Source organism: Python bivittatus, unplaced genomic scaffold (genome assembly GCF_059951505.1).
Source record: "Python bivittatus isolate LINGU-HERP-01145 unplaced genomic scaffold, Pbiv_v1 ctg000220_np1212, whole genome shotgun sequence".
In the NCBI taxonomy this organism is placed as follows: domain Eukaryota; kingdom Metazoa; phylum Chordata; class Lepidosauria; order Squamata; family Pythonidae; genus Python; species Python bivittatus.
Genome location: NW_028277048.1, coordinates 16024565 through 16036484, shown reverse-complemented (window position 1 = coordinate 16036484; position 11920 = coordinate 16024565). Strand labels below are relative to the sequence as shown.

At 41.2% G+C, this 11920-nt stretch overlaps 1 protein-coding gene across 1 annotated transcript in view; it reads right to left on the bottom strand.

The window, feature by feature from the left end:
• Positions 1 to 4018: 4018 nt before the first annotated feature.
• KIF5A (kinesin family member 5A) overlaps positions 4019 to 11920 on the bottom strand; it is a 56098-nt gene continuing 48196 nt past the window's right edge. Inside the window, exons 24-29 of the mRNA XM_088137969.1 lie at positions 9706 to 9922; positions 7866 to 8019; positions 6761 to 6843; positions 6214 to 6241; positions 5920 to 6043; positions 4019 to 5450 (exon numbers count right to left, since the gene is read on the bottom strand). Coding sequence (XP_087994095.1) covers positions 5965 to 6043; positions 6214 to 6241; positions 6761 to 6843; positions 7866 to 8019; positions 9706 to 9922 — 561 coding nt within the window. The 3' untranslated portion in view covers positions 4019 to 5450; positions 5920 to 5964. The remainder of the gene's footprint in view (positions 5451 to 5919; positions 6044 to 6213; positions 6242 to 6760; positions 6844 to 7865; positions 8020 to 9705; positions 9923 to 11920) is intronic.

Here is an 11920-nt window from a genome sequence, read left to right as displayed (position 1 = left end):
GCATCTCTGATGCTGTAAATCTATTAGAGAATGTTCCAGCAGTAGCATCTGTTAAAACGTAATGCAGTGATAGGCCAGACTCAAAAACCTATCTGGGAAAGGTGGTTGAGACCCATCTGCCTCATCTCAATTATCTCGACCCATTTCAGTTGGGCTGTTAGCCCAGTTAGACAGAAAAATTGTTTTGGTCACTTTGGTGGATGATCTGTGCTGGAAATTAGATGGGTTGGAGCAGTGTTTCTTAAAGTGTGGTCCTAAGACCCCTGGGGGTCCACAGAATCAAAATTACTTGCCAGTCTATGTTGAAAAATAATACAATATTAAAAACCCATCAAACAATCATGAACAGCAGCAGCAGCAGCAGCAAATAGGTCAATTTTAATTTTTAATACAGTAAATATAGACCCATACAGACAAAACCCATGCAAACAAAAAGTTTTGGGGTCCTCCATAACTTTTAAAAAAGGGAAGGGTCCTGAGAGAAAAAAGTTTAAGAAATACTGGGTCAGACAGCAGCCCTGCTTGCTGCTCTTGAACTATTGGGGGCTTTCAAAAGTATAAGTCATTGTATTCTGGATCATTTGGCAGTTTATAGGGACACTGCAGTTATTCCCATCTTTCTTGTTGAGCTGTAAGAGGAAGGTGGGGCTAGAGGCACCATCACTTACTTCACATGTTTTTTCAAAGACAGTAAATGTTAGCTCAGTATGTGCAATAAAGACATGGCAGTACACTGTTTTCTGTGTTGTTTGTTTAACTAATATCTTTTATCTATTAATAGGAATTAGTTGAAGCTCTGATCACATTGTAGGTCACAGTGCTGCAGAATTATAGATCCTTCTAAATATTTCATGAACTCTTTCCCCACTGTAGTTTTCAGAGGCTTGTGTACCTGGCATGCAGGAGAGAAGCTTGAATGTTGTTCCCAGACACAGTAATCTGTTCCTGACATGTTGACGCTAAACCGATGGCGTGTCTGCCGTGATGTTATGACACAAGATCGTCTCTGTAGTGCCAATATGGAGGGTCATGACACCAGTACATAATAGGATGGGGTCATAATGTACATTTTATCAGTTACCCCCCCACACCAGCAGATGTCTGTGCTCCCAGAAGTCCCCCAGGAACTACATTTGAACTCCACTCTCTTCTCCTTAAAAATTACCAAGATGCACCTTTTAGTTTAACATATGAATTGCCTTTAATTTATGTCTTTGAATTTTTATTTTTATACTCTTTATGTCATTGATTGTTAGCAGCTTTCCATTCTTAAACTGACTAGAAAGGTAGGATGTAAATCTGCTTCAAAATGGCAAGAAAGCACAGCATTATTTTTCAGCAGTTGTGATCAGAACAGGGCTAAATAAAGTGGACCCTTATATTGCTTATTCCTGCCATAAATAATAGTTTACAAATTACAGTGACTGAGTTCTCATAAAACACTTACGTGAGAATTCAATGAATGTTACCACCATTCATTCTCAGAAAAGCTAGAAGATAAATCTCTCTCTTATGAAACAATTATATTGGAGTCAAGAAAAAATGCTTCTTTCCTGAATCTGTTCTGTTTACACTGTTTGATGATCAGATTTTCTTGAATGAAATGGCCTAGCTATAATCCAGGAAACAATTGATGCTGATATTCTTTATTTTAGTTGTTAGTAAGACTTTACACAAGTACACATTTTTGTTCTCAAAAGGCACATCAGCAAATCCTATGATTGTTGGATAGTATATATCATGAAATAAAACAGTGGTCCAGGATAATTATAAAATACAGGAGTGTATTTTGTTGCACAGGTTACATTTGGTACTGGAACTGCCTTCTAGCACAACTTTATTAGTTATGAAGTATATAATTGCACCTAAAGGGAGAGAAAAGGACTGTGAAAGTGTGGCCTTACCTCTACTGCATGCATCTGAAACCTATTTTCTTAGGAATAAAACTGTGGGCAAATATTGTTACCTAGTAGGTTTAGCAAGGACCCAGATAAAATTGCTGTCTGAGACAAATGTGGCTATGAATCATGAGCCATGGATCACTTTAAATCGGAGAGCAATAACTCTGGAATCATTCTGATTTTCTGTAATAGCTTATAGTACTTATAAATACCAAATGCTTCTGTGACAGTCTTTCCATATGATACCCTTCAGATACAATTTCCAGATTTCATAGCCAGCATAGCCAACAGGGATGCTGGTTGTAGAAATCCAGGAGTTGGTCTCAACGTATCTGGAGGGGACTGGGTTGAAGGTTGTTGTAATAAGATATTGGAAATGTAAATTCCTTCAACTATTTGTTACCTAGATGTGCAAACAACTTACAACCAATAGAAATGTTTTTCAAACTCTGGATGGCATAGGATTGTTGATGCAGATGTTTCCTATGCCAGTATCATAGTACCGTTATTCTCAGCTTTAAATATCTAAAATCTTGTCCTTCAATTACCAGAACATAAGAAAAGTTGTGCTGGATCTGCCCAATGATCTAACCCGGCTTTCCGTTCCTACGGTGGCCAACCAGATACTTAGGAGAAGCCAAGCAGGAGAGGAGCATAGTAACATCCTCCTGCTCGTCCACCAACAACTGGTACAGTGGTACCTCGGTTCACGATTCTGGTCGCGAACCGAATCAAATTTCCCCATAAAGTTCAGTGTAAATAAGGTTAATCCGTTCTGACCCTTACGAACATGGTCGTGAACTGAATTGGTCGCCAACCAAATCAAATTTTTCCATAAGGTTCAATGTAAATAAGGTTAATCCGTTCTGAACCATATGGTTTTTTTTTTTAACCACAAAAATATGAAACAAAGTACAGGAGATCTCACCTAGAGGAAGCCACGACCATGTGTCAGAGCAGGGAAGATGGCCGCGGGTCGTGTTCGTCACCTGATGCGGAGTTCGTGAATGGAAGCAAACTTTTGCAAACGCTGCTGTTCGTGAACCGAATTGTTTGTGAACAGAAGTATTCATGAACCGAGATATTACTGTATATTACTTCCAAAAATAGAGGCTATATGATCATTGTGATTAACAACCTTTGAACAACCTTATCCCCCATGAGACTCCTTTTAAAGCTGCCTGACTTATAAAGAAGTATTTCCTTTTATCTGCCTCAAATATCTCACCATTCAACTTAATTGAATGTCCCTGGGTATTATTACTATTACATAATATTATTATATTATTCTAATACTATGAGAGAGAAAAATGTTGTCCTATCCATTTTTTGATATATGTCTTCTTATACACTGATGGAAAGCAAAGTAGCTTTATGATTAAGGAGTTAGACTTGCACTAAGACACCAGAGATTTAAGTCTTCATTTGACCACAGAGTTCACTGAGTGATTTTGGGCCAGTCACTCTGTCATAGATCAACCTATTTCACAGCATTATTTTTATGGATATAAAATTAGAAGAGAGCCACATGTAAGCTACTATGAGGTTTTAGAGAAAAGGCAGGATATAAATGCAATAAATTTTTTTGTTCTGATATAAAAAGTGCCAAATATTGTAATCATCCCTTAATAATTTTGATTGCCCCTCTTTGTACCTTTTCCATTTATATCCTGTTTGTAGGGTGGTGACCAAAAATGCCCAGTTTGGAAGCATTATTATGGATAATAAAGAATTCTGATTATTAAATCATAATATTTCTGTAATTTCCCTGGCTGGCCTTTTCCCCTATCACCCATTCTGTTTTTCTGATACTCACTGTGGCTACTTTATTATATAAACTGTTACTTTTAGTGTTTCACAAGGATCTATTACAGATACTTTTTTTCAAGTTTTTCCAGCCTTAGCAGGTAGCTGATGACTTGAAAGCTAAGCAGGTTCAGACCAGGTTAGACTTGGATGGGAGATCACCAGAGAATTCCATGACTGTAGACTAGACTGGAAAACTGGAAAAAAATCTCACATGTTACAAAGCCCTTCCATATAGTTGCCAAGAAATTGTATGAATATGTCCATATAGTCACACCAGGATTTGAGTTTGACTTAAGGGAGTCCTTATTATAGAGGCACACAGTAACAGAGCACACAAACCTGTTATTTTTTAACCTCTTCATTTATTTTTTTAAATAAACTTTTGAATAGCTTGACATGCAACATTTGATGTGATTTGAGCAGACAGGGATAAAATGACAGGATGTCAACAACCATCAAGAAGACAGTTAAACAGGGTTATTGCTGTTAAGAGTTTGACAGCAAAGAGGCCTGCAATCCTTTGTAAGAGCCACCTTCCCTGTCCCCCAACCCTGTTTGCTCAATGTGACTCAGAAGTGGTGACATTAAGTTGAAGATGTGCAGTGGACTCACTGTTCCCTTAAAAGATACACATGGGAGCACAAACAAAAGGCCCCTGAGCCAGCTATCGAGATAATAAAAGGGAACAACTGAAAATATGTTGATAGCAGCCTAATTTTTGTTTCACTTTACAGAATCATTAGGCCCCAGCCTGTGCCCCAAATATGCAGCGGTTATGGTCGGTTAGGACTTGCTAGAGTATTACCTACCAAATCCAATCAGTCTGCTCTGCAAACTGTAACCCTGTCCCTGCAAAAGCAAAACTACTATCTAGTTCCCCCTTTACAGAATGAAATGGGGTCACCTACTCCTTAGGCCATGTTGCTGGCTCCTAGAGAAGTCATAGTCCCCACTGATAAGGTCCTCACCCATCGGAACCTTCTGTTCCCATTGAGGAAGCAATAACTGCTCAGGATAGGCAGCATTCCTAACATTGCTGAATTTCCAACTGAAGGAAATGACTAGCAGGATCTTCTTTCTGTAGAAGACTTTCCAAGCCATTCCTGAAGTGCCACAGCGACCTAAGGAAAATGGGAAATTTAAGTCCATAAAGGCTGAGGCTCAAGCGTCATGGGAAACTCCTAAAGGTGAACCTAGCTGCCAATATTTTATATCCTTTGAGGATTACCCCAAAGGATAAGAACTGGGTGTTAAAGCTCTGGGTCTTATCTGCAAGTCAGCTAATGCATAAGGTAACAGTTTTAGCCTACGTACTTGGAGGCTTCTATTCTTACAGTAAGACCTAAAGGTTTTGCGGGTATTCTATTTGTTGCTAGCCAAGGGTCATTATCATATGTGGGAAATGCCTTATCCCCTTTCTTTTCGGCAAGAATCGTTTGCACATTAGGGGTGCTTCTACATCTAGGTTCTTCCCTGGCAGCCCATCCCTTAAGGCAACTGAGGCAGGAAAGGAGAGGCACAAGTCCTCCTGGAGTAAGGAGCAGGGATTCAAAGAGATAAGGGAATACATTATTGTCTAGTTAAGTAAGTAAGACAGAGAAACAGTGAGAGTGAAGCAGCAGCTGATTAATATACAGGACACGGAGAGAGCAGGACACAAGGACAGGGCCCAATTGTAGCAGAAGTCAAGGAAAGCCGGGCTGCAGCATGCAGAGTTGAGGCTTCCATCCCATTTAGAAACTACAAGATGAGGAAAAGAAGGAAGAGGGGAAGAGTCAATAGACATGATCTTACGATACAAGCTCCTCTCCAGCTAGATACTAAGGACGAAGCAGTATACTCAGCGTTCTGCATTTAGCTCTCCTATTCATCAGCAGTTCTTACAGAGATAAAATGAGTGTGGTTGAATCGCCAAATCCTTCAGAGATTTGGCAACAGCCAGCCAGAATACTTACTCCTGGAAACTCACAAACAGGATTTCTGTAGTGAAGGAGCAAGACAAGAAAAAAACAGGATCCCCCTATGTAGCCCCTTGTACAGGACAGAGTTTATTCTGTTTTGATTAAAAGATATCTGGCAAGTCTTATGAGAAAAACATTTACCCAGCTGGAGGAAGCTGAAGGGCAGGTCTGATGGATTCTTGGGAAAAGGAAGTATTAAAGATGCAACAAAAAACTTGGTGAAATGGAGAGCACATGAGGGACTGTACCTGATGGTGTGTTTAGGTGCTCTGGACAGCTGGTGGTACTAGCTATTAGCTGGCTGCAGTCTCCTGATGAAGGGGAAAGAGCTTGGCTTGCTCATCAGCTTCAACACCACAGGGCAGGTCACTTCTACAGGAGAGGAAAAGGGAACACATAGCACTCAAACCTTCCCTCCCTGCTAAATGCTTTCCCCCTTTGTATACAAAAAGTTGATGACTTATCCCTGGAACTAACCACTCTGAAGAAATAAAATGGTTTGGTTCAGTGGCTAGACAATCTCCCTCCATACAGCTTCTCACCTGTTATCATTGATGTCTGTGGCATTTCCTGTGCACCCGTCCAGGTGAAGAACAAGGAAAGAAAAAAAGCAGCATTACAGTTCAGAGAAGGGCAAATGCTGAAGGGGTAAACAGTGTTATTTGTTTGTTTGTTTGTTTCAAGTTCTGCCAGGCAAAGTGAATATTCCCTTGCTGAAACTTAGTTATAACTACCAGCACCTCATGCACAGGATAATCACAAGGGAGACTTAATTCTGAAGAGTTCTCTACCAAGCTAACCATCTCTCAATTTATTTTGTTTCTTTGGTTTCCATCTTTCCTGACCCCTTTGTTTGTCTGTTTTGTGAGACAGAACCATGCACTGCATCCCTCTCTCTAAACCAAGAAACAGTAGGACATGGGAACAGACTTTCATTATAAAGACACCCCCTCCCCACCATTAGTGGTTGCTTTAGATGGGGCCACAATGATCTTGAGCTGCTGGCAGACCCAGTCTAGGCAAATACAAAAGTAAGAGGCACCCTCCCTTCTCCTTACAGTATGTTTATTTTTCTCCCCTATATCCTACCATTATCCATATTGAGCTTCTGATAGGAGGTCAGAGGGGCACTGGAGGAGCTACTTCCATTGCTGGAAGTTGCATTTGTAAAGCTGCACGAGTAGAAAGAGAAAAAGGGGATACATGAGCAGTGAATGGATATCAATAGGTTGCTGTCTATGCTAAAAGGACCATATGTGCCTAGCTATCTCAGTTCTGATTTATTTGGCTCCGTGCTGGAGCTTACAGCAGAGGGGGGACTTCTATGGATCACTATACTGTAGTAGAACAGAGAACCCTGAAGCCAAACGTGACATTAAAAGCTGGGGAGAAAAGATTTGTGCGGCAAAATTATTTTTAAAAAGCCATTACAAGTAAGAATGTGTAGGAAATGGATGGCTATTGAGATCTTGTATTCATGCGATATAGCACTACTATATTCCTGTGGAGGGTATATAATCTGAAGAGGGCAAATCTGGGAAACAAGCATCTCATTAAATCCTCAATGTGGATGAATTTCTACCTTATTCTCCAATCTAAATCTTGTATCTTTGAGTGCCAGCCAATCATAGCAATCTTTAAAAAAAAGTTTTGATATTAATGCCAGTTACTTTTTCCTGTGCATTTATGAAGATTGCAATGATCTTGTGAGTAATTTATATCTCCAGCTCAGATCTGATGTATCCTAGATAATCTTTAAAAAGTAGGTTAGACCAGCCAGCACACGAGCAAATACAAACGAATTCTTCTTGGCGTGACTTCTTCCCCACGTGATAATATATAGTGGCTCTTGCACATTCAAATTATTTTATAATTCCAGAGTCCAGATCGAAAGAAATGTTGCTGTTTGGTCTACTCTTTGCAACCGGCCAATGACTAAGAAAGGACACGTTTTAGATCAGATTTTGTATAAGCTGAGTGAGATGATGGCACACAAAGTTTGATTTATGAAGCAAAATGTCCTTCAGGTCTCCTCCTGAAAAACTGATAGGTTGAGCTAGGAAGTAGGCTTTGTTTAAGCCAGTGTTGTCCAAACTTGGCCACTTTATCTTAAAGTGGCCAAGTTTGCACAACACTGGCTTAAGCCAACCATAGTTTGCACAATGTAATGGAAGTAGAAGTAGAATATACTCACTAGCTGTCAGGCACAGTGCTGCCAGAATTCTGCAGAAAGGCGTTCTGATAATTCTGGAAGAGGCTATTGGTGTAGCTGATGCAATCAGAATTACGGACACCATAAGGATTGGTTGGGGATGAAGCTGGATAGTGCCCTGGTCGCACCGGTTTAGCTGCAAAAGGAAACAAATACCATATATAGCTACAGTGACCATCTTTTCTTGGAAAAAAATAAAGGACAAACCTGAAAAAGGGACAAATCTGAAAGAGGTTCATAAGGATTTAAAAAACGTTTATGTTTATAACTGCTTTACAAAGGAAAGTTCAAGAGCAAAACCAAGAAAATAAATAATTAAACGAAATAAATCTAAAGGAAAGCTTTCTGAAATAAAGGACTGTCTGTTATAATAAAGGGCGTATGGTCACTGTAGATACAGCACTTCATTCATTCATTCATTCATTCATTCATTCATTCATTCATTCATTCATTCATTCATTCTGTGTGATGCTTCTGCTTATCTCAGAAGTAGGCAATCTTTTGGTGGCCAGTGGCCTCACTTAACATTTTGGAGGGAACAAAGCAGGGAGTTGAACAAGGCCACAAAATGGCCAAGATTGCATCATATACATCAGCAGAGCTGAGGTTTTCTGGAGTTTATTTTTTTCCTTTGTTTTGAAAGAGTTGATTTTTAAAAAAAACTATGCTAACCCTAATTCTATACCTGGTATGCATTTTCTGCTTCAGAATGGTGGAAATGTTTTTTGGTCAGAGAAGTTCTGACATCAGCAGAAAAGGGAGTTAGCACTGCATGAGGCCTTGGAGTTTTAGGCAGTTCATCCCAAACTTGATCAAAGCTTTTTGTGGGAGCCAGAATGCAAGCTTAAATAACACTTAGACCTCCAAATAAGATATAGCAAAAGTATCAGCAATAGAAGAAATCACACCACTGAGAGCAAGAGCCCAGGCAACCAAATGCCTTCCTGGTTAAAGTAAGTAAAGTTGTCTCTGAATTGAGCATTATTCCTGGTGATTTCATTAATATATCCATGTAGTTTTCTTGGCAATAATGTGAAAATGGTGTGCCACTGCCTTCTTCTCTGATTGGTTTTCAACATCTCAGTCTAGTTTATAACCCTGGGATTTTCTTGTGGTCTCCCATTCAAGGACAAAGCAGTTTTGGCCCCACTTGTGTTTCTAGATTAGCCAGTGCTGCCACCCAGTGAAGCACATAGCAAAAGAAGGGACAGAAAACAAGGGCTGTCTCACAGTATAACACACAAAACGTTACTGTAATCCCAAATCCAACAAGCCACATTATGGTTTAGCATGCCATGGAAACCTAACCATTACCTTAAACTATTAATTTTATATCCACATAAATCACTGGGTCTTCTGTATTCTGAAATATTTATCAGCGCATTTATCAGATTGTATACAGTTCTTTTATTACATACTTAATATACTAGGGCAGATATAAACAAGGCCTTAATAGAAGGCGACTTTTATTCATTTTAAAAACTGGGTTTAGACCTTCAACTTGCTAAAATTTTCAGGGTCATGTGCCTACAGCAGAAACTCCCCTGGAAAATGACAAGCTGCTTTAACAACTTTCGGATTGATGCTGCCTGCATCCACGCTCCCGTCTTCCAAAGTACCTCTTCCAAAGTGAATCCAAAGCGCTGCACAGCCCTATCAAATATCGCATTATGGTTTACTGGAACACACGCATTCAGCCAAGTAGAAAAGATGTTTGCTCCTTCCTAGAACACATATTATCAATAACATACCTGCTACCACTGAGAACTGTCTCTGTGCTCGCTGTGATCTGACCCCCAATCCACAGAATTTGCTTGCTTACCAATCTGTGCAGAGTGGTTGCGCTTCATGCTGTTTTTGTAGCGCACCGCTTCCTTGATGCGGTCCACCTCCTGCTGGTAGCGGCGCTTGTCTTTCATTGCCCCTTCCTTGGCCTCCTTCAGTGCACCCTCCAGGGCCTTAACTCTCTCAGCCGTAGCCCGAAGACGTTTCTCCAGTTTAGGAAGCTCACAACGCAGATCTGCATTGTCACGAACCAGCTGGGCCCCAAGTTGACAAGAAAGGGAGAGAACAGTAACGGAGGTGAAGAGGACAAAGTAGGTACAACTCCATTCCCCAAGACCTGAAGCATTTGCTCTTGCCTCTACTCCCAAGGTGGTTCTGCCCTGCTTTCTCACATTCTGCCCTTCCCAGAAAAATCGATGTGCTAATTCTGCCCATCCTGATCTACCTGGAAATCTCACACCTTAGAGGCATGACTGGTTTTTTTTCCCCACAGGGGAACAACTATGCCTGTTCTTATCCCCTTGTATCATGGATTTTGTATGAATGTCTGAATAGGCTCCAGGGCAACATATCAGGGGCATATTCAGGGCCAGCACCTCAATATGTGGGGAAAAAACCTTTATGCTTACTCTTGCCCTACTTCTGAACACCTTGGTGGAAAAATCCTGTGGAGCTGGCCTTGAGGATTGCCAGAGTGAAAAGTAGCAGAGCTTTGAGGCATTTCAGTAATTGCACAAAAGGACATTTTTAACATAATCTGCCACTGCTGCAGGTTATAATGACATGGAGAAAAACAACCCAACACCACGCCAACCGAGGTTCTCCCTGTTGCACATCTATTAAAGGCAGCCAACAGTTGGCACAGATGCTGGTGATAAGCCCCTGCCCTTTGCAGGTGACACCCATCCCTTGTTCCCATTAAGCAGGCCCCAATGTTTGCCCAAGTGCCGCAGACCCAAGCCATGCATCATGCCGGGGGTGGGGGCATTATATGAAGTGCAAGGTCGGGAGGTGAAGGCCGAGAACTCACAATGATCCATTTAACTCTCACCACATGCAAGCTTGAATTAAGCACCAAGTGAGTGAGCAGCATGGGGTGACAGCTTAATGGCCTGAGATGAACTCAAGGAGCAGCCAACAGCACAATAGTAATTAGCAGGAAAACCACTGGGCAGCCCAGCCTCCAAGGGAGGGAGAGAAAATGTTTGAGATAATAACATTTAGCTCCCATATCCAGAGATCAACCTCAAACCAGGATGGGGGTGAGGCACATAGTGAGAATTTATGAATCATGCTTTTTCAGATAACTATAGGGGACTCTTCTGTAATCAGGTGCCTGCCAGATGTGCTGGACTACAATTCCCATCAGCCCAAGCTAGCACAGCCAACACAAGTTGAATTTTAGTTGTTAGTAAGGAGGCGATATGGCCTCAAACTGGGAGATTATCTGGAGTTCAAATCTAACTATTTCCATGGTTATTTTATATCTCCTTAATGCTGTAGCGGAAGAAAGAGCATTGCTGTTGAGAATTTAGCATGGAACAGCTAAGCTTGGTTTAATTTTTTTTTCTCCTTGCGACAGCTGCTGCGTAGGACAATTTGGTCAGGATTGCTATGGCAGAAGAATTGCTAGTAGAAGCCACATACATGAAGCTGCTGAGAATGAGGCCTTTGTATAGATGTGAAGGCCACAATGGCAGTGGTTGCCATGGCAGCAAATTACGACCTAATGCAAAAAGGTCAACCTGGATGGAGTTGCCATGGCAGTGGAATGGTGAGAAAGAAAGAGGCACCTGACCTTTTCCCCACCCCCCTGAAAAAATATCTGTACTCCCAATTTGGTCACCAAGTGCAAACATTTCCTGCCCAGCCCAACAGGCAGAGGAAGATGTGGGAGAGGCTGTACGGTACCTTGGAGACCCAGCGATCCAGCTAGGGTGCAGCAGCAATGGGAAAAGGGGGACACAGACACAACTGAGCACACCAGCAGAGTCCCCCATTAAGCCCTGCTCTGGAAACCCAGAGAGAGACAAGTTATACCCCAGCAACAACTATTGCTTCTGGCTGGTGGTATCAGAGTAGTACCTTCCTTCCCTGATCTGAAAATAAGGAAAGTTCTGTCTTTGTGCCTGAGATGTGGAACAGAACATCTTTCCACCACCCTACTCAGTTAAAGTAAGCGGAGGGAATTAGAGGAGGAATGAGATCAGAACAAGGGTAATGGAAATTATATGGGAAGTAATGGGTACGAG